Source organism: Amblyraja radiata, chromosome 7 (genome assembly GCF_010909765.2).
Source record: "Amblyraja radiata isolate CabotCenter1 chromosome 7, sAmbRad1.1.pri, whole genome shotgun sequence".
Taxonomy (NCBI): domain Eukaryota; kingdom Metazoa; phylum Chordata; class Chondrichthyes; order Rajiformes; family Rajidae; genus Amblyraja; species Amblyraja radiata.
Genome location: NC_045962.1, coordinates 45,152,842 through 45,176,671, shown reverse-complemented (window position 1 = coordinate 45,176,671; position 23,830 = coordinate 45,152,842). Strand labels below are relative to the sequence as shown.

Sequence of the window (23,830 nt, the reverse complement as noted above, 5' to 3'; positions counted from 1 at the left end):
CAACTCTACTTCAAATCTATGAGGTCCTTTTTTTTCTTCTCCCTTTGATTTGTCCTCATTAATCAAGTTGAGAGTTTTATTGTCATTTGTTCCAAAACGGAACAATTAAATTCTCACTTGCAGCAGTACACAGATATATAAACATCGTACTCAGTGGACCCCATATTAACAACAGAAGAAGTTCAATATATAAAAACACACAAGCAATATGGTGCAAAGACAAAAACAAAGCTCCAAGTCCCTAGTACAATTAAAGCAGTTCGTAGTTTGGAGTTAGTATTCAATAGCCTGATGGTTGGTGCACTTAATCATTTATTTTTTGCAAAGTGATGTAGTTATACATTTTGTTTTGAGGTAGTAGTGAAGCATGATGGGTCTGAATGACTGTGAATGATTCTGTGCCTCGATAGATAGTTGGATAATTTGAGCTGATTATCACCCTTCCTTGTTTGGAGATGGGGGGATAGAAGTAAAAATAATCATCAGTGATACAGTGAGTTCTAAAATGTTATATTGTTTGCCAATGATGTGTTCCTAAAAGCACCAGAGAAGAATAAGAGGTCACATTTCCCATTCACACTGCACAACTGCTTTATTTTAGATGGGCACTGAATGGAATTATTTGCCTTTAAAAGAACTCGCCTCCCGGAGGATGTCGAGAGTAGTAGCACTTAAAGTTAAATACTCTAAAAGGAAGCATATGTGACAAGCTGATGAAAGCCCAGTCTTAACCTGCCCTCTCAAATATAATGATTTTTCAGTGTGGTTTCTCAAAACTTCCCAAATGCACAGTGGGCTGAATGTGGCTGCACTTCATGCATGACATCCGATTAATACATTTTCTGACATTCCTGTGAACATTGTCATTGTAAATGAACCCGTGCTGTAAATGTTTTAATTGCTTTGTAGCCTGCCTGTAGAAAATAACAGAATTTAAATTTGGTTTTCATTGACTTTGAGGATTGTTTTTGAGGGGGATTCAGTAGATTTGAGCGATGGCCATTAGCCTGTCTGCAATGTCTGGAATACCACGAGAGAAGAGCTGCGGGAGAAGTGGAACATGAAAAGGATCCAATTTGTGCACGCTGCTTCCTTTTAACCCAAAATGATGTATATTAGGGATTTTCTGCACTTTGAATCACTCAGTTGAGGGAAATACCTGTAAGTAAACCGCTAAAGCAGGAAGAGCTGTACAATTTCTCTAAGCATTCAAGAAATCAAAGCAGCTGCATACTAAACTAACAGTGTTTTTAACCTTTCTGGTCACACTCTACAGAGAACATATTTGTCGTACATTGTGGAAACTATTTTTGTATAGTGTTTGATATCTTATGCTTATGCTTCCCTTCTATAACAAGACAGTCATCCACATCTCATAAGTAAATGTATATAATTGTTCTTTCTTTAAGCAATCATGTATGATATCAGATGAATACATTTTCTGACATCCCTATCAGAATATGGTGCAGCGGGTAGAGCTGCTGCCTCACAGCGTCAGAGACTAGGGTTTGATCCTGACCTCGGGAGCTGTCTGTCTGGAGTTTGCACATTCTCTCTGACTGCATGGGTTTCCACCGTGTGCTCAAATTTCCTCCTACATCCAAAAGAGGTGCGAGTTTGTAGGCTGATTGGCCTTTGTAAATTGGCCCTGGTGTGGAAGGAGTGGATGCAAAAGTGGGATAACATAGAACTCGTGTGAACGGGTAATCAATGGTCGGCGTGGACTCGGTGGGCTTGTTTCCATGCTGTTTCGTTAAAGCAGTGATATAGTCCCAATTGTCAGCATGTGTTATTTTATGAGCCAGGAATGTTGAGATCGTTTTGAAATTGACTATGCTTTAATCTATCCAGATGGTGTAAGATTCCCAAGGCTGATTTACCCCTCTCTTGTGAAGGCCATATGGCTTTGGCTGTCTAAGCCACAGCTTGTTATTATCCCCTGTGATGCTTAGAGTGTGCTGGAATTGTCACCCTAATCTACCTAGGGCCATTCAATTAGCTGATTTATATCATCTTAATTTCCCACCTAATCTCTCAACTAAAAAAATCTTTTGAAATTTGCAATGAACTTTGGCACAGAATTCTTTGACATTGTCACGGGGTAAGACATGGTTGTCTTCTATCCCCCTTACTGTTTATTGTCACGATCGACTATGTCATGCGGAAGACAATGAACAAACCTGACTTTGGAATACCGTGGAAAACAGGAAGACGCCTCACAGACCTAGATTTTGCCGATGACATTGCACTACTAGCAGAGCCGAGACACACCCTTCAAGAGATGACAACCGCTCTGGAGGAGAATGCATCATAGGTTGGATTAAAGATCAGCTGCCAGAAGACTAAGACCATGCAGACTGGAGACCAGCAGCCAATAGACCAACTGATAATCAATGGGGAACCTGTGGAAAGCACCACAAGATTTACCTATTTTTGCAGCATGTTCACAGTAGGTGGAGATGAAGAGGTCGACATCAACTCTCGAATTGGTACAGCTGCATCAGTCTTCAGTCAAATGTAGCCAATATGGTCTAGTGGCGGGATATCCATGATGCTAAAAGTCAAGCTCTTCCCGTCCGTAGTCCTCCCTACTGTAGTCCTCCCTACTCCCTACTCCCTACACTATGCCAGTGAGACATGGAAAATCAATGTGAAGATAAAAAAGAAATTGAATGCATCCCAACAATGCTGCTTGAGGAAGATCCTGAAGACTAGCTACAGAGACCACATCACAAACGAGGAGATCTACCGTGAAGCTGCAACAAAGCCTCTCAGCCAGGACATAGAGGTACGCAGGATGAAATTTGCAGGACATGTACTCAGAATGTCACCAGAACGTGCACCTAAGATAGCAATGACAAGGCAACCTGACAGAATAAGGAAAAGAGGCCGACCAAAAGTCACATGGAGGCGAACATTCCAGAAGGATTTGGAAGCCCGGGACACAAGCCTATCGACGGTGGAAGACGTTGCACATAACTGAACAGAATAGCGAAAGCTTGCTGCCCAATGCACTCAACAGTGTGGGAGGAACTCAGTCTAAGTCTACTTGGCTTTCTTGTAGCTCTCCTGATTTCCACCATGCTACGTGAAGAAATACTCCTTGACCTGTCCCATAATTGGCCTGGTTCTTATTTTAGGATAATTCTTAATTCACTTCTATATCTGAACTTGCCTCCAAACCTACAGTTCTCCGGGTTTCTGCTTCCTTCAAGAAGTGCATAGTTTTTACCGCTGGTAATAGCTAAAGGAGCTTGGTCAAATTGTGTTCGGCGATGCCCTTGTGAAACTTACTGGAACATTTTGGAACATTAACTGCACAATTTAAATACAAAGAGTTGTGACAAGGCAGCCAAATGATTCTTTGAGCTGCAGGTATTGTTTGAAAGTTTTCCTTAAAAATGATTGAAGTGAAGACCTACAGTATCACATCTTGTTATTTGAGCATTAGGAAGCAAATGATAATGATCTTGGGAATTGTGAATGGTTCATGTTTCACTTTGTTCAGTTAGCTATGGATCTAAGACCAATTAGCTGAACCTTTGTTCCATGTAGTCAGATTTCCCACTGTCCACATCGTGTTGTGCATCCCGACTAATTTGTCTATTGATTTGTTTGGTTACCTTTTATTTTGCATTGATGTACCAACAAGCCCCGCAGAGCTTGTTTTGGAGCCGTGGGGAATTGGTTAGCCTGTATCATCAAATGTGACCATAATTTCAACAATTTCATTTAGACTTGATATTTCGGTAGAGTTGGTAACAAAGAGGAAAATTAGAACTTAGATTGTAGAACATAGAAAAGCGCAAACACAAAATGCTGGAGTAACTCAGTAAGTCAGGCAGCATCTCTGAAGAATATAGATAGGTGACATTTTGGGTCGGGACCCTTCTTCATACTCGAACATGCATAGGTGATGTTTTTTGGTCAGGACCCTTCAGAGTCCTGACCAAAAAACATCACCTAAGCATGTTCTTCAGAGATGCTGCCTGATCCATTGAGTTACTCAAGCTTCCTGTGTGTCATCTTTTGTAAACCAGCATTTGGAGTTCCATGTGTCACCATAAAAATGCACAGTGCAGGCACCATCATGTCTGCGCTGATGATGATGCCAATTGAATGAATCCCTTTTGCATGCACATGGCCTGCATCCCTCTATTCCATGCCTGCTCGTGTATTTAAATGCCTCTGAAATGGTCCTATCAAATCCTGTTCTACCACCTTCCCTGACACCACATTCCATCACCTACCAATCACTGATGAGGCAGCCAGCATCATCAGCGACCCACACCATCCTGGCCACACACTCATTTCACCACTGCCATCGGTTAGAAGGGACAGGAGCCAGAAAAATGTAACGTCCAGGTTCAGGAACAGCTCCTTCCCTACAGCCATCAGGCTATTAAACACTACAACCTCAAATAAGCTCTGAACTACAACTGCCTATTATTATTATTATTATTATTATTATTATTATTATTATTATTATTATTATTATTATTATTATTGCACTACTATTGTTTGTTTTTGAGTGTCTGTACGTGTGTGTGTGTGTGTATAAATATATATATATATATATATATACACGTACACACATACTCAAAAACAAACAATAGTAGTGCAATAATAATAATAATAATAATAACAGAGGGGGAAGGGGGACAGAGAGGAGGGGGAGAGAGGGGAAAAGGAGGGAGAGGGGGGGAGGGGGGAGGGAGAGCAGGGGGGAGAGAGGGGGAAGGGGGAGAGAGGAGGGGAGAGAGGAGGGGTGAGAGGGGGAGGGGGGAGAGAGAGGAGAGGGGAGGGGAGGGAGGGGTGAGGGGGCAGAGAGAGTAGGGGGGAGAGTGAAGGAGGGAAGTAAGGTGGAGTGGAGAGAGGGGTGGAGAGAGGAGGGGGTAGAGAGGAAGCCCAAATCTCGTTGCGCTTATGTGCAATGACAATAAAAGATATAATATTATTATTAGGAGGGGGGAGAGAGGAGGGGGTAGAGAGGAAGAGGGGGTGGAGAGGGGGGAGAGGAGTAGGGGGGGAAGGGAGCCGGGCGGGGAGTGGGCTGCGGGGCCCACGGCGAACGGGCTGCAGGGCCCATGGCGAGTGGGCTGTGGGGCCCACGGCAAGCGGGCGGCCAGCAGGCTGAGCGTTGAAAACTCTGCGCAGCTGGCCACGAGGAGCAGAGCCATTGTGAAGTCATCAGCTCGCTTCAGCTCGTTAGATTTTAAAAAGATCTCAGATTGGTGAAGAATTTCAAGAAATAACTCGGGAAATAATTAATCAAATTTTCAAATGAGGCTATTTTTGAGATCATGAGGTAAATCTCTACCGGAATATGTAAAATTTTCACCGTTAGCGCATCGGGTTTTCGAGGAGATGTGAATCAAAGAAAAAGAGAATCAAACACACAAGCAAACTAACAAGCAAACAAACACAACATAAACATCCAAGATCAAGAGTTTTATAATAGTATAGATATATATATGTATACGTATGTGTGTGTACTTGTGAGTATGTGTATATATACACACTGAACTTTTTTTTCTCTCTCGCGTTTATCATATTGTTTACAGTGTACTATGTTTACATATTCTGTTGTGCTGCAGCAAGTAAGAATTTCATTGTTCTATCTGGGACATAAGACAATAAAACAGTCTTGACTGTAAAAATAGTTGCCTTGGACGTCTTCTTGAACTTTCCCCTCACACCTTTGCTCTATGCCCTCTAGTATTTGATATTCCTCAGAATTTGATGTACCTTAACAGGTTGCCCATCAGTCTTCAATACTCCAGAGAAAACAATCCAATCATGAAGTACATGTTTCCAGCATCTTTATTCTTACTTGTGAAGCAAAAGGTACTGCAATACCTAGTTACATTTTATTATGGCATCTTTTTTGGTTGGTTGTCCCCTTAATCAGAGGGTGAATTATGCCAGTGTGTGGTCAGCATGAGTTTCAGTATGTCTATTTACAAGGTGCCAGATGGCATACTGGTCTAAAGGTGTAAAAGCCCACGATCCAAGGGATAGTGGCAAATTCAATCTAAAATTAGTCTAATAGGAGGTAAGGATACTGGTTGATGGGTGTTTATTACATTATGGAATTTCATGTTAAACCAGTAAAGGTTTCACCAACATTAACCTCAAACTCCACGGGTAAATTTTCAGAAGTGGTTTTCAATTATGTTAGTGAAATGAACATAATGATTACCAGATTGAAAGTGCCATGAACATACAAGATGCAAAGTAATAACTCCTGCTTATGTTCTTTAACTTTATCTTTGTTTTCCTGCAGCTTGTGGCTGTGTATGAAGAACACGAGGCACATCGTGCGGATGAAGTCGCCGATGGCAGTGTGACTGACAGGCATAGTCCGGACACGTTTGAGAGAGAGCTTGCAGCTCAGCTTGCAGCTTTTCAACCCATTACAGGAGAAATCGAAGTTACCCACTCCGCGCTGAAAGCCAGTAAGTAGACTGCTTGCACAAAGCAGAGTTGATGCATATTAGTCTGCACTCAATGCACTCTGCTGCCACAATACATGTTGAGTTGAACTTAATGCTGTGGGTGTATGTGCACCCTCTTACCCTTATACAAATGTGGTAGTTATTATCAGGCAACTGAATCATCCTATCAACAACTAGAGAGTGATCCTGAGCTACTATCTACCTTACTGGAGACCCTTGGACTATCTTTAATCTGACTTCACTGGACTTTATTTTGCACTAAACTGAATTCCTTTTATCATGTATTTGTACACTGTGGGTGGCTCGTTTGTAATCATGTATAGTCTTTCCACTGACTGGTAAGCACACGGTACAAACTAAACGAAACTAAGCTAAGTTGTCCATATTGTCAGTGGCTTCTGGCATTCTGGTAAATTTTAAGCCTGGTTAAAGTCACCACGACAACTTTCACCCACTTATAAAATGCATTAGTTCAATCCACTGAACCTGGAATTTGGTTTACATTTTCAGATATTGTTGTAGTCCATTGTCTCAGTCTCTACCTGAATGTTTAAATATCATTGTATGCTTTCTTGAATTGAATTTAATTGAAACATTAACATAAATACATTTTATTTGGCAAGTATGTATACATACAAGGAATTTGCTTTGGTGCTTTGCTTGCAAGTAACAACACGATATACGGTAAACAATTAAGAATAAAACATTATAATTTAAACATATGAAGAATGAAATAAAATACCAGAGCAAAAGGAGGCTACAGACTTTTGTTTGTTGAGTAGAGCTACTACTCGTGGAAATAAGCTGTTTTAATTTGCTAACTGGTTTATTTTGGACTGCATCCTTGGGGTGCTAGTTCCCACATCAACGTGGCCACCTGACTCATTGAATAAGTGTGATCAGGGGTTGGAGATCTCTTATAAACAAAGAAATGTTCCTGGATGTGAACCACTTGAACTGATCTTCTTTAGCAAAGTCATAATTCACATTTGTACTCATGTTGTGTTCCAGCACTTGGGAAGGTTGAGTAGCAGGACCTTGGTTGGGTGTTGCTCTTTCCAATGTTTAAGCAATAATGATAATGGAGAACATGTGTACAGTTGGGACTGTGTTTAGTGACATTGCAACTGTATGTTCTGATGCTCTCAGGCCCAGTCTTGAACAGTGACAAAGTGGGGATTGTACATGGTGGGGATTGTTTATTGCTTTTTGGCCAGAGGAAGAATGGAAATTGGAAATAAAGGAAATGATACTTGGGTACAATTTATTGATTGCTTGTTTGGATTTAATTATACTGACCTTAACTCCTCTTTTGTAAAATAAGGTTTTTCAGTGTGAAGTCTCAGTTAATTTGTGGTCATGTTCTCACTGTTGGATATTAAGAAGGGAAGAAAAAGAGCATCTGGGTCACATTAACCTTTTGCAATCTTCACATGCCCTGGGTTTATCTATGTAAAGAAAACACGGGTCAACTGATGAATGCTGAGGAAGCAGTAGGTTAAAGCTCATGGTGTTTTCCTCGGGAGTGAGAATTGACCTGTGACTGTCCACGAGGGCCAGTGGAAATTTCCAGTGTTGATTTGTGAAAAACTATATGTTAACCATTCTGTGAAGCTTTCTCTTTTTATGTGTTTGTTTTAATAGCTGCAAATTGTACTTTGCTTTAAAAACATCCAGTTTCAGCCCTAACTTCAGTTGACCACTGTGAGTTTGACCTTAGATCTTCCAGCCGCAACCATCTCTAGTTTAGGGCTGGCTTATGAGAATGATTTGAGAATTCTTTGGTAATATTGAAAATAGATATCAAGTGTTTATTTTGATTTGGCAATCGCAATTTTAGCATTGCGTAACCAATGTTAGCTATTCAAGCAAATTAACAAAACGTTGAGTTGGACAATCTAAAGTTGCATGCTTAGTCTAATGCAGCAGGATGTATGGTAGAAAACTGGGGGGAAAGAACAGATTCCCATACCTTGTTCATCTTCCTAAATATATTACCTCAACCTTCTCTGGACCGGAATCTATTTGCCATTTTGATGGCTCTATTGACACCTAACTGCAGCCCAGAACTTATCTCTCACAATTTGGAAGTTTAGTATCATCTGCAATCTTCATAATGTCAAAATCATTAATATATACCATGAAAGGTAAAGGACCCAATACTGAGCCCTGCACCCAGTCCTACAGATAGTAAAATTCCTGTTGAACATTATACTTTACTTTCTCCCACTAACCCAATGTCTAATCCAACATGCCACTCCCCATGGATTCTATAGGCTTTTACTTCCCCGATCAATCTACTCTGTAAAATGCTTTACTTTTCTACATGGACTACATCTAATGAAGAACTCTCATTGAACCTCTTTTGCTACCTCTTCAGAAATATTCATTTAATGGGTCAGAAATAATACGTGCTAACCAAACCCATGGTGATTGTTCTTGATTATCTTCCACCTCTCTAAATGCAGATTATAGATTTATGCTGTACCTCAACATTTTGTGGGTGATGATTTGAGGATGCAGACAAGTATGATATCATGGCCATTACTGGAGCTGTCCTAGCGATGATGTGCAAGAGGGGAGGGGGGAGGGGGCTTCTCTGTTTTCAGGATGCAGAAAAGTGAATGGATTTTTGACTGCAGAGAAGAATAGAACAGATGTTTGTGAAGGAATTAATTAAAACTGGGAGGGGGGTACACCATGCTGGAAAGGTCAATTGGAGAGGTTTCATAGGTTAATCTGAGGAACAAACTTAAAGGGACTATCATATTGCAACAAGCATGCTATCAATTCCGGACAGGGGAAAATGGAAAGAGCAATCAGGTTAGGAAGTTATTGTACAGCAACAAACAATGTGCTGAGGAACTCAACAGGTCAAGCAGTATCTGTGGGGGAAAAGGAAGTAATGATGCAGGATCTTGACTCAAGATGTCAACAATTCATGTCCCCCACAGATGCTGCTTGACTCACGGAGTTCCTCCAGCAGAATGTTTATTGCTCCATATTAAAGCATCTGCAGTCCCTTGTGTCTTGAACTAATTGTAGACAATCAGGCTTTCAATATTGGATTGAGTAGAGTGCTCCACACAGTTTGATTGTGATGACTGTAAGCTCTGCAATTGAGGACAAAAGATGGATGCAGAGGAGGCCAGAACTGGTATGGGAGAGGAAGATATACAAGGACAAAGTGTTGGAATGAGAGCTGTTGAAGTAGGATGGATTTGGTTATTTGAGGGAGTTGTAAAGAACGAAGACTTTTAAATAGATTTAGTAAACCCTTGTTTTAGCCGACTCCTTTATCGCAGACTTTCGTTATAACGGACGGACCCCCCGGGTCCCACTGCCTCCTCAGCCACTTACAGCTCCAGATACTGACGTTACCCCCAGCTCGCTTGGTGCACCAGCGAGCCCTTCTTCACACATCGCATGGTCAGTTTGACATGGCTGTTGTTGCGGCTCAAGTTGCAGCCCATGGGGCCGCACTTTCTTCAGGCTGCCGTCATAGACAGAACACGCTTTGCCATCGTGGGGCTCCCTCCCTCTCACAAGCTGCTTCTTCTTCCTGTTGGCTGTCACTTTTTCCTCTTCCCTGTCCACTGCCGCATCCTCCTCTTCTCCCGTCACTCCGTCCACATGGCATCTTTCTCCCCCTCCCCTCAACTGCCGTCTCCACCTCTTTCTCCTGTTGCTTTGTCCAATCCACCTCTCCACAACCATCTCCTCCTCTTTCTCCCGTCGCTCTGCCCACTCGCCACTCCCTTCTTCACTGCCACCTCCTTCTCCTCCTTCCCCGGTGTTGCCGACATACTCCACCTTGGAAGATGCCGGCAACTGTGGGCATGATGGAAGAGCAGGCGTCGGAGTGGACAAAGGGACTGCCATCAGGAAGAAGGGGTAGTCGGTGGGGGGTGGCGAGCGAGCGTGTCCTGTCGGTGGTGGCGGCCCAAAGAAAGCGCCGTCGGTAGGGGCGACAACGTGAGCCGCAACACCAGCTGCAGTAGTTGGTGAAGAAGGGTTAACTGACACAGACCAGTGGCATCGGTGCCCAGTTTTAAAAGACGAAACAACACAAAGTGCCAGGGGAACTCAGCGAACTGAATCAGTCTGAAGAAGGGCCCCGACGTCACCCATCCATGTTCTCCAGGGATGCTGCCTGACCTGCTCAGTTACTCCAGCAGTTTGTGTCCTTTTGTAGATTAACCATCATCTGCAGTTCTTTGTGTCAATTACATACAATGACAAAACCGTACTCAGTTATAGAGGACAATTGGCAATAACGGACCCCCCACTATGGTCCATTATAACGAGGGTTTACTGTATCTAAAGGATTACATTGACAGAAAAAAAGTGAAAAGGAATTGTCATCAAACAACTGGGAGAATTTTAAGGCATGAGGTTAGTAAGCAGGTGGCTGACAAGCCAAGCTTTGGAGAATTAAGACCCAGGTGTCCAATGATGTGGAAAGTCATTGACTGTCAATGGAGAAATTACATACATACATGATTTAAGTAGTGTAAATAGATTTTCTTTTGAAAAATGCTGCCAGATTGTGGTGACATTTTGCTAGCAACTGGGCAGGATAATCTTAAATATGGAAATTCAAGAGACTGCAGTAACAAACAATCTGCTTAAGGAACTCATGTAGGACGGAACTGCAGATGCTGGTTTAAACCGAAGATAGACAAAAAATGCTGGAGCAACTCGGCGGGACAGGCAGCATCTCTGGAGAGAAAGAATGGGTGACGTTTCTGGCCGAGACCCCACTTCAGACATAGATAAGGAAGTGTAAGGTGTGAATGTCATTGTATATTTTCCTTGAACTTCATCCCCTTTGTCCTGGTTTCACACCTTACACTTCCTTATCTATGTATCTCCCTCTCCCCTGACATCAGTCTGAAGAAGGGTCTCAACCCGAAACTTCACCCACTCCTTCTCTCCAGAGATGCTGCCTGTTCCGCTGAGTTACTCCAGCATTTTGTGTCTATCTGGTGGAGGAACTCAGCATGTCAGGCAGCATCTGTGATAGACAATGTTTCAGTTGGGACCCTTCATCAGACTGAATCTGAATCTTAAATATGCCCTTTCTTTAAACTTAAAACTCTGAGAAAAATGGCATAAATCAGTGCTCTAACTCAGGCTTCTGGACCTTTAGATGAATAAGCGATCTTATGATCACCCAACGGACACAGAGATTGCAACCCTGCAACATTCAGGCACAGTATACAGTTCCCGGGAGGCCTTCATTGTGCCCAGAAACATGGCCACCGAGGTGGCCCCCAAATAAGAATGAAATTAGTGGGTCTATGACCCAGCTTCCCAACAATAGCAGGTCAATGTATAGCCTCAGAAAATAAAATCGAGGGCTTAAAAAGAAGGTTTATTTACCAAAGGGATGCTGAGTACTTTGTTTCATCGAGACATGGCTCATCCTCAGCACTCCAGGCTCTGACATCCAGCCTGAAGGTTTCTCGATCCATTGCATGGGCCAGAATGCATCATCAGGAAAATTGAGTGATGAATGCCTCACGGTAATTTCTTGGCGCTGCCCCGACATGAGAGTCTCGTCCAACTCCCCCCCCACCTGGAAAATCTAGCAGTGAAATGCCGTCCCTTCTACCTCCCAATGGAATCATCTCCATTGTCATGACTGCAATGTACGGCCCACCCAGACAGACATTAGGTTACTTAAGAAATTGTACGCAGTGGTCAACAACCCTGACACCTTCTCTATTATTGCCAAAGACCTCAACAAGGCTAGTTTTAAGAGGAAACTTCCAAACTACCGTCAGCATGTCTCCTGTAGCATCAGATGATTGAACACTCTCGCCCATTGCTAGTCCACTGCCTAATGCTCCATCCCTCACCCGTACTTTGAAGAATCAGACCACCTGCTATGCTCCTTCTTCCTGCATTTAAGGGCCTGTCCCACTGTACGAAGTAATTCAAGAGTTCTCCCGAGTTCTCCCCCGATTCGAGCTTGTGTAATGTACGTAGCGAGTACGTAGGGGCTCGTACGAGTAAAAAATAACAATTTTTTTCATCACAAGCATTTTTACACTCATGGACATTTTTCACAGTTGAAAAAACGTCACGAGTTTACCGGATTTCCAGAGTACCTACCGTTACTCGTACGAGCCGCTACGTGACATCCACGAGCTCCTACGTACATTACACTACGAACTTATCGCTACGAATCGCTACGTACACTACACGAGCTCGAATCAGGGGAGAACTCGGGAGAACTCTTGAATTACCTCGTACAGTGGGACAGGCCCTTAAGGCTGCAACTGAAGAGCACAGCTCCAGTGTTAAGGATTCTACAGAGCTTGTCAGGGGAGGCAGAGTTTCAAGTTTATGACTGCTTGAATGGTAGACTGGGTGATGATTAAGGATTCAAAAATGGACGAACAAATACATCAAGGTTTTTGCCTTCCATCACAGTGAGGAATGTGGGGGAGTCATTGTGGTGGATGTTCATGTTAAAAATATATTTGGGTCTCATTGCTCTTTATTGGTATGACTGTATGGCAATCTGAATTTTACTGTACCTTAATTGGTACATGTCACAATAAACAAATCTTGAAACCTTAAAACCTTGACATCATAAGAAAATATATGGAGGAGAATGTTCCTTACCAGAAACTTTGGATGAACCAGGAGATCTGCGATTTACTGAAGACAATATTTGTGGTAGTCACGGTGCTGGGACCGCAGCTATTTACAATATACATTAATGATTTAGATGAACAGATTAAAAGTAACATTAGCAAATTTGCAAATGACACAAAGCTGGGTGACAGTGTGAACTGTGAAGAGAATGCTATGAGGATGCAGGGTGACTTGGACAGGTTGGGTGAGTGGGCAGATGCATGGCAGATACAGTTTAATGTGGATAAATGTGAGGTTATCCACTTTGGTGGCAAAAACAGGAAGGCAGATTATTATCTAAATGGAGTCAAGTTGGGAAAAGTTAAGTACAACGGGATCTGGGGGGTCCTTGTTCATCAGTCACTGAAAGTAAGCATGCAGGTACAGCAGCCAGTCAAGAGTGTTTTATTGTCATATGTCCAAGATAGAAAAATGAAATTCTTACTTGCTGCAGCACAACAGAATATGTAATCATAATAAATGATATAACAAAAACTCAGAAAAACCCCCCAAACAATAACAGTGCAATAATAATAATAATAATAATCGTCTATTGTAGTTAAGAGCTTATGAGGTTGTAGTGTTTAATAGCCCGATGGCTGCAGGGAAAAAGCTTTTCCTAAACTTGGACGTTACAGTTCTCAGGCTCCTGTACCTTCTTCCCGATGGCAGTGGTGAGATGAGTGTGTGGCCAGGATGGTGTTGGTCTTTGATGATGTTGGCTGTCTTTTTGAGGCAGCGACTACGATAAATCCCTTCGAAGGTGGGGAGGTCAGAACCGGTGATAGCCTGGGCAGTGTTTACAAATTTTTGGAATCTTTTCCGCTCCTGGACGTTCAAGTTGCCAAACCAGGCCACGATGCAACCAGTCAGCATGCTCTCTACTGTGCACCTGTAGGTGTTCAAGAGAATCCTCTTTGACATACCGAATCTCCGTAATCTTCTCAGGAAATAGAGGCGCTGATGTGCTTTCTTATGATTTTATCAGTGTGCTGGGTCCAGGAAAGATCGTCGGAAATGTGCACGCCCAGGAATTTGAAGTTTTTGACTCCACCATCGTCCCATTGATGTAAACGGGATTGTGGGTCCTCAACCTTCCTCTTCCAAAGTCCACAATCAGTTCTTTGGTTTGAAAGCAAATGTCATGTTGACCTTCATAACAAGAGGAGTTGAGTATAGGAACAAAGAGGTCCTTCTGCAGTTGTGCAGGGCCCTAGTGAGACCACATCTGGAGTATTGTGTGCAGTTTTGGTCTCCCAATTTGAGGAAGGACATTCTTGCCATTGAGGGAGTGCAGCGTAGGCTCACCAGGTTAATTCCCGGGATTGCGGGACTGTCATATGTTGATAGAATGGAGCGGCTGGGCTTGTATACTCTGGAATTTAGAAGGATGAGAGGGGATCTTACTGAAACATATAAGATTATTAAGGATTTGGACACGCTAGAAGCAGGAAACACGTTGGGGGAGTCCAGAACCAGGGGCCACAGTTTAAGAATAAGGGGTAAGCCATTTATAAAGGAGATGAGGAAACACTTTTTCACACAGAGAGTTGTGAGTTTGTGGAATTCTCTGCCTCAGAGGGCGGTGGAGGCTGGTTCTCTGGATGCTTTCAAGAGAGAGCTAGGCAGAGCTCTTAAAGATAGTGGATTCAAGGGATATGGGGAGAGGCAGGAATGGGGTACTGACTGTAGATGATCAGACATGATCACATTGACTGGCTCGAGGGGCCGAATGGCCTACTCCTGAACCTATTGTCTGTTGTCTATTGTCAAGTCAGATGATCTCGAGTCGTATAGAAGCCCAGGTATGACTTCCAGAAAGCCATCACCATTGCAGAGACAGTTCTGGACTAAACTGGATGCTCAGTAACTGTGGTAGGGCCTACACACCATTACTTCCAAGAAAGTGACACAGAGTAGCTCAGGTGACAGTGATGCGTCATTACCAGACAAGCTGAATGCTTTTATGTTCGCTTTGCAACAATGATGTACCTTCACAGGGACCCGGCAACACGGTGATCTCCGTCTCAGAGACTGACGTGGGAAGAATGCTTCATGAGGGTGAACCCTCGTAAAGCTTCCAGCTCTGATGGCATACTTGACTGCATTCTCAAAACCTGTGCAAAACCTGGCGAGTTTCCATGGACAACTTCAACCTCTTTTTACTGAGGTCCGTGGTTTCCATCTGCTTTAAAAGGACATTCATAATTCGGTGCCCAAGAAGAGCAAGGTGACGCCTCAATGACGACCATCCTGCAGCACTCAGGTCTATTGTGATAAAGTGATTTAAAAGATTGTTCTAACACATATCAACTCCTGCATCAGTAATGATCTGGAACCACTTCAATTAACCTACTGCCACAGTAGACAAGGTGGGCCAAAGGGCCAGTTTCCGTGCTGTACAGCTCTGACTCTTTCAGCGCAATGAAGTATGTTGAAAGTAATTTGCAGCCTCTATGGTATCACAAACAGCAAGGTGCTAATGACTAGATAATCTTTTTACTGAGATTGATAGATAAATAACTATTAGTCAAAGGAGCTTCTCTTCCATCTAAAGAGGGCATGTGGAACCTTGATTTAACATCTCATCTGATAGGCAGTAAACCTCATTAGTGGATGTGCCAGCTTAAACGATGTTCAAATCTCTGAAGTGATAGTCAAACCCACGGTTTTCCAAGAGCTGAAATGATAATGATGTCCTGAAAGTGTTGGTTATAAGTCATAAGATTTGAAGTTGGGTTGGTGTCAAAAAGGAGACCAACACTGTGGCCCATCAGCTTTCGAAAAATGTTGTCAGAGGCAGAGCAGGTAACAAATATATTCATACGGAAACAGTAAATAAGTATCTATATCACAAGAAAAATAAGAGCAGCTGTTTTTTTCTACTGATGTGTGAGCTATGTTACAACTAAATTTATTAGTTTGTGTGAAATGAGATCAGAAATTATTTTAAAATCTGAACTTCATAAATTGTTTCTGTTTTTCGTTGATGATATGTCACGTGTATTAATTGTCTGAGGTTTCTCCTTTCTAATTGTTTTTCTGTACGGTCTCACAGAATAAGGCTGTAATTTCTGCCTCATGTACCATGTTTTAATATTTCCTTCCAATCCTGTGTACGACTGGGAAAAAAATGAGTTCATCTTACCAAAAGTAGTTGTTGCTATGCCGATTAATTCCTTTAATTAACAGGAAAGATGCATCTACATCTGATGTCCGATCAAGAACAGGCTTGGAAGATTATTTTGGATATATAAATATAGACATGATGAAAACCATTCTCTGTAAAACTGTAATTCGAATCCTGTTGGGGATCATAAAAATGTCATCAATGGAATGCCATCACCCTTTGCAGGAAAAATGGTGTGTAATATTACATTGATGTTCTGGTCTTATTAAAGGTTATTTTTAGTTGGGGGAACAGATGAGAAATTCCAGAATTTTCATCAGGCATGTTTATAAATGTTTAATCCCATTAGGCTGCAAATTCATAAAAGCATAATATTTCTTGTTTTATTTTCTGACCATTTTGGAGGTGAATTACTTTGAGTGGGCTCACAGTTGTGCATGGCTTTGAGGATGGACAGTTGGTCAGTCTCTTTTGTTTATTAAAAATGTCTGTTTTAGGTTTGGGGGAGGGGTGGGGGAGTGGGGTAACATTAGCTGGGCAATGATAGAACTCTCCACACTTTTCATTAAGTGATCGGGCAATGTCAAAGTTTGTAAGAGACATAAAAATCCCTCTGTCAGGAAAGAAAACATAGGAGAAGGAATGGAAATGTTCAGCAGACCAGACAATGTTTGTGGAGAGGAATGGAGTTCATGTTTCTGTCCTGTCGGAAGAGTGTTTCCAGCATTTTCTGTTTTCATTCAGATGCCCAGCAAATGCAGTTTTTTAATTTATTTTCATGGGTAAGGGGCTGATATCAGGAAATGAACATGTAATTGGGCTCTTCTTCCATCACCTCAGCCTCCAGGCCTTTTTCTAGGGAAAGGAGTCCTCCCCACCCAGTGATGACCCCTTCGCCCGTCTCCAACGGACCCCCTCATCTTGGACTCCCCCGGATGGATGGCCCTCTACCTTCTTTGGACCTTTTCATTTCCAACTGCCGGCGGGACATCAACGGCCTCAACTTTTTCACTCCCCTTACTTACTCTAACATCTCCCTCCCTGAACGTACTCCCCTCCGTTCACTCTGCAGCAACCCCGACTTTATAATCAAACCCACCAACAAAGGAGGTGCCGTGGTAGTTTGGCGCGCTGACCTCCACCGGATTGAGGCCAGGTGGCAATTCTCAGACACCTCCTCCAACTTATCCTTAGACCATGACCCAACAGATGAGCACCAGGCCTTAATCTCAAACACCATTACTGATTTCATTACTTCCGACTCTCTGCCCTCTAAAGCCTCCAACCTTATCGTTCCCCAGCCCCGCACGGCTCGATTTTATCTTCTCCCCAAAATCCGCAAACAGAACTGTCCTGGCAGACCAATTGTTTCTGCTTGTTCATGTCCCACCAAATTAATTTCCACATACCTCGACTCCATCCTATCACCCCTGGTTCAATCCCCCCCTACCTATGTCCAAGACACATCACACGCTCTTCGTCTCCTCAATGACTTCCATTTTCCAGGCCCCCACTCCCTCATCTATACTATGGAAGTCCAGTCACTCTACACCTTCATCCCCCACCAGGAAGGTCTTAAAGCCATCCGTTTCTTCCTCGACTGCAGAACCAGCCAATTTCCATCTACCAATACTCTCCTCCGCCTAGCAGAGCTGGTCCTTACCCTCAACAACTTCTCCTCCGACTCCTCCCACTGCCTCCAAATTCAAGGCGTAGCTAATGAACGCACGTCATGGGCTCTAGCTATGCCTGCCTCTTTGTAGGATATGTCGAACAATCACTATTCCAGGCATACACTGGCCCTATCCCCGAACTCTACCTCTGTTACGTTGACGACAGCATTGACGACAGAACTCTACCTCCTGTACCCATGCAGAACTCACTGACTTCATCAACTTCACCACCAATTTCCATCCTGCACTCAAATTCACTTGAGCCATCTCTGACATCTCCCTGCCGTTTCTAGATCTCACCGTCTCCATCATAGGAAACAGACTGTTGACCAACATCTACTATAAACCTACTGACTCCCATAGCTATCTAGATGACACTTCTTCCCACCCTGCTTCCTGTAAAGACTCCATTCCCTACTCCCAATTCCTCCGTCTACGCCGCATCTGCACCCAGGATGAGGTTTTCCATATCAGGGCATCGGAGATGTCCTCATTCTTTAGGAAACGGGGGTTCCCCTCTTCCATTATAGATGAGGCTCTCACTAGGGTCTCCTCGATATCCCGCAGCTCAGCTCTTGATCCCCCTCCCCCCATTCTTAACAAGGACTCTTGTCCTCATCTTCCACCCCATCAACCGTCGCATACAGCATATAATCCACCAACATTTTCGCCACCAACGGGATCCCACTACTGGCCACATCTTCCCATCTCCACCCCTTTCTGCTTTCCGCAGAGACCGTTCCCTCCGAAACTCCCTAGTCAACTCGTCCCTTCCCACCCAAACCACCCCCTCCCCAGGTACTTTCCCCTGCAACTACAGGAGATGCAACACCTGTCCCTTTAACTCCCCCATCGACTCCATCCAAGGACCCAAACAATCTTTCCAGGTGAGGCAGAGGTTCACTTGCACCTCCTCCAACCTCATCTACGGTATCCACTGTTCCAGGTGTCAACTTCTCTACATTGACAAGACCAAGCGCAGGCTCGGCGACCGTTTGGCTGAACACCTCCGCTAGTCCATCTTAACTTACCTGATCTCCTGGTTGCTCAACACTTCAACTCCCCCTCCCATTCCCAATCTGACCTTTCTGTCCTGGGCCTCCTCCATTGTCAGAGAGTGAGGCCCAGCACAAATTAGAGGACAGCACCTCATATTTTGCTTGGGTACCAGCGGTATGAACATTGACTTCTCTAACTTCAAATACCCTTGCTTTCCGTCTCTATCCACTCCCCCTTCCCAGTTCTCCCACCAGTCTTACTGTCTCCGACTACATTCTATCTTTGTCCGCCCACTCCCCTGACATCAGTATGAAGAAGGGTCACGACCCGATGCGTCACCCATTCCTTCTCTCCAGAGCTGCTGCCTGTCCCGCTGAGTTACACCAGCATGTTGTGTCTACCTTCGATTTAAACCTGCATCTGCAGTTCTTTCTTACACATGTAATTGGACATCACATTTATTAAATATATTAATATAAATGTGGAATTTTCCAGGAAAAATTTGTGTCACAGCATCCCAAAGGCGTGCAGTTTTATAGGTTAATTGGCCTCTGTAAATTGCCCCTAGTATGTAGGGAGTGGGAAAGTGGTATAACGTAGAAATAATGTGAACAGTTCTACAATGCACAGGCTGAATGCACAGTTTTTCCCCCAGGGTAGGGCAACCCTATTGGTTTAAGATGGGGGGGGGGGGGGGGGGGGGGGAGTTCATAAGAATCTGAGAGGCACTCGGAGGGTGTTGGATAAATTGAATTAGCTGTTATAGGAAGTAGTTGAAGCAGTTGAACAGCATTTAAAATACATTTGGACATGTACATCATAGGGAAGGTTAGAGGATATGGGCCTAATGGGGGCAAATGGAACTAGCTTAAATGGGACATCTTGGTTAGCATGGATGAGTTGAGTTATTGTTGGCAGGTACTCGGTGGGCATAAGGACCTGATTCCATGCTGTATCTCTAAACTAAACTAAACTGAGCAAAACTAAACTAATGGACTGTATAAATGTTATTAAGAATATTTTGAAGCAAAATATGAAGCACTTTGGTAAATATGCAGAGTGGTTTTCTATCACCCAAAGGATCAATAATCGAGAATGGTGATTTTATGTAATTGAGGATGGGATCCAAGGAGAGCTAGCTAACTCCAGGGTAGGCTTTATAATAGGAAACAGAGGATTGGGGATCAGTATGGGCACAATGCTGTTTCTCATTTATATGAACTATTTGGATCAGAATATACAAGGAATAATTGGTACGTTTGTAGATGACATGAAAATAAGTGGTATTGTAGACTGTGAAGATAGTTACCTACTGGGCTGAGGAGTGGCTAATGGAGTTGAGTTCTGATAAGTGTTGCATTTTGGGATGTCAAACCCAGGCAGATCCTTAGTAGGACTCTGGCGAATGTTGTAGGGATTGAGGAGTACGGATACATTGTTAAAAGAAAGTAGTGGTGAAGATGGCTTTTGGCTTGTTGGCATTGATCAGACAGGGAATTGTGTATAGAAGTTGGGATGTCATGTTACAGTTGTACAAGATGTTGGTGAGGCCCCACTTGGAGTATTGTATTCAGTTTTGGTCAATCTGTTATAGGAAAGATGCCATTAAGCTGGAAAGAGTACAGAGAAGATTTACAAGGGTTTTGCCAGGACTTGAGGGCTTGAGCTAAATGGGCAGGATGAGCAGGCTAGTACTTTATTCCTTAGAGCACAGGATGCTGAGAAATGATCTTATAGAGGTGTATACAATCCTGAGGGCATTAGATGTGGTAAATGCAGTCTTTTTTCCAGGGTATAGGAATCAAGAGCTGGAGTACATAGATTTTAGTTGAGAGGGGAAAGATTTAATAGGAACCTGAGGGGCATTCTTTTCACAGAGTGACTGCCAGAAGAGGTAGTTTGGGCAAGTACAATAACAACATTTAAAAGACACTTGGACAGATACAAATAGAATCTGGTTAGTTTGGGCATCTTGACAGAGTGGCTGAGTTGGGCCGAAGGTCCTAATTCTGTGCTGTATGCCTCTAACTATGACAGGCATCAGGATATCAAGGATGTTCTCGGCCATAATATCTTTGTATATCGTGTTGAACAGCCCACCTGTCTAATAGTGCAACTTTTGCTAGAGTTGATGCCTGGCCTGATGTTTAAAATTTCAATTGAATTGTTTAAGTGCAGACTAGAGCACTTGCAGACTGTAAGAGCAGTTGTCACAGTAACCAGATGGAAACTTCTTGCAGCGATCGTCTTGTGGAGCGAGGTGGCAAGCCATCATTTCGCAACAGGCTTCTGGTGCAGGCGTTAGCAGTAGCTCATTAGGCAATACACTTGCTTCCGATACAGAAGGTTATGTGTTCGGGTCCTATTCACAGAGAAAGAAATTAGGTCATGTTTTGCTAAGATTTGAAATTCATGGTCACACTTTGAAGATGCTTTTTTTTAAAACTCATTTTTTTGATGGTGGAAGAGGCATCCTAAATGTGTAGATTGCAATTTTGCTTGCACACAATTTCAGACATGGTTTTAATCAGTTAAGGTAGAGGAGGAAGAATGGAGACATGAGATATTGCAGATGCTGGACTCTTGAGCAAAAAACTAAGTGCTGAACGAACTATGCGGGTGAAGCACAAACTGTGGAAGTAAACGACAGACGGCATTTTGGGTCGGAACTCTTCTTCAATCTGAGCCAAAGCATTCCCTCCACAGATGCTGCTAAACCTGCTGAGTACTTTCTGTGCCTTGTTTTTTTTGCTGGAGATGGGCAGAGCTGGGTCCACTGTGCAGTGAGAGTTCAAAACCATGTATCCTTTGTTACACTGCTACTTTAAACTGATTATTTTGTGCAGTGTGAATGTTGCTTTTGCAGGAACGTGAGTGCAGTGTGAACATTGCTTTTAACCTGTTTGCACCATGTGGCCAGGTTTCACAAGCCTGCTGTCATGCTTAAAGCATTTTGGTTAAAAGAGAAAGATGATGATGTCAGTTAAGCAACAGAGCATAACTAAAACAGCACGAAACACATCCAATAAATATTTATGGACATGTAGCATAAAAATACCTCTCTTCAAAATAATTACAGCCTGTGAAATGTGCAAATGATGAAGGACTTAACCCTAAACCATATCTTACAAGTATAGCCTTGGCATTGTTGCACAGAAGTAATAAGATTACCTTATTCTTTTACTTTTTGATTTCTAATTTCTTCCTTTCTACTCTATTCACTTCCTTCAACTCAATCACTTCAAGGAATAATTTGGTGGTGGGCAGTTTTCCGGTTACCTTCTGTATGTTGGTCGTCTTTGAGCCTGGACTAAAAGTATTAGAAAGAGGTTGGTTGCAGAATTAAATTAGGGGTTTCTTAAAATTGGCTTGCATTTTGTTGAGTATAATAAGGGCTGGTCTAATTAAGGGGGTAAATAATTAGGATATGTAGTTCAAGAAGCACTATTTCTATGGGTAAGAGGAGTCCGTTTTTTACTGGGCAGTACGCTGGAATTAGAGCTTGGCTCTTCTGCGGTGATATCCTTGAATTTTCTTCTCATAAAAATACTATTGGATACCAGGAACTCTGTTCCACCACCCTATTAATCTACTTATTAATCCACAGACCCATTTAACTCTTTCTTCCTCACACATGGGGTCGAGATACAGGGTCAAAATAAAGGTTAATACATTTCTGTTGCAAAGTATTTTTAAGGTAAACAGAATTGAGACTGAATAGAAGGCAAGATTCAGAGAAGCTCTTTTCTAGCTGTTAGGAGGCTGTGGTAGCGATGACTGATTGGTTGGCGCTCTTTTGTTCTTATGTATCTAATTCTGTAAACCTGGAACAAGTGGTCAGGAGTTAGAGTTGAGCCCCATTAAGCCCTCTCATAAGATCCTCCATTGTCGTTCTCCAGCAAGATTCAGCAGATAATCGCAAAAGGCAAGTGTTTTACCTTACTCTGAATCTTGTTTTAATTGTTAATTGATATTGTTGCTGCTGAACTGACCAAGTTCTTTTGAGATGGAATTATTTTCTCGACCACTGAGTAGATAGGGTGGTGAAGGAGGTATTTGAAATGCTGGCATTCATCTTTAAGTATAAAAGTTGGGACGTGATGTTACAGTTCGACAAGATGGTGGGTGAGGCCATACAGGGAGTATTCTGTTCAGTATTGGTCATCCAGCTATAGAAAAGATGCCGTTAAGTTAGAAAGAGTGCAGAGAAGATTTATGAGTACGTTGCCAGGGCTTGAGCTAAAGGGGGACTTGGGCAGGCTAAGATTTTATTCCTGGGAGCGGAGAAAACAGACGGGTGATCTTTTAGAGGAGCATAAATCATGAGGGGAATAAATAGGGTGAATGCACATTTTTTCCCCCAGGGTAGGGCAACCCTATTTATTTAAGGGAGGGGGGGGGGGGCTGAGGGGCACTCAGAGGGTGGTGGATAAATTAACTGTCGTCAAGAGCCAAGTGAGTTTTATTGTCATGTGTCCCAGATAGGACAATGAAATACTTGCTGCAGCACCACAGAATATGTAAACATAATACAAAAACGGAAGATAAAAGTTCAGTGTGTCTATAGGCCAAAGACTATATATACACAATAAATCAACAGATATAGTGCAATAATAATAATAGACTGTTATTGTTCAGAGCTTATTTGTTGTCGTGTTGAATAGCCTGATGGCTGTGGGGAAAAAGCTGTTCCTGAACCTGGATGTTCAAGATTTCAGGCTCCTGTACCGTCTTCCCGATGGCAACGGTGAAACGACTGTGTGACCAGGATGGTGTGGGTCTTTGATGATGTTGGCAGCCTTATTGAAGCAACGACTGCGATAGATCCCTTCGATGGTGGGGAGGTCAGAGCCAGTGATGGACTGGGCAGTGGTCACAACTATCCACTCCTGGATGGCAGTCTTTTCCGCGCCTGGACGTTC

General features: G+C 43.0%; 1 protein-coding gene across 2 annotated transcripts in view; it reads left to right on the top strand.

Annotated features, from left to right (window-relative positions):
* The window catches only part of pard3b (par-3 family cell polarity regulator beta), a 1,048,449-nt gene that overhangs the window by 328,080 nt on the left and 696,539 nt on the right, over positions 1–23,830 (top strand). For both annotated transcript variants that reach the window (XM_033024356.1, XM_033024355.1), the window contains exon 3: positions 6,287–6,458. In XM_033024356.1, the coding sequence (XP_032880247.1) occupies positions 6,287–6,458 (172 nt within the window). The remainder of the gene's footprint in view (positions 1–6,286; positions 6,459–23,830) is intronic.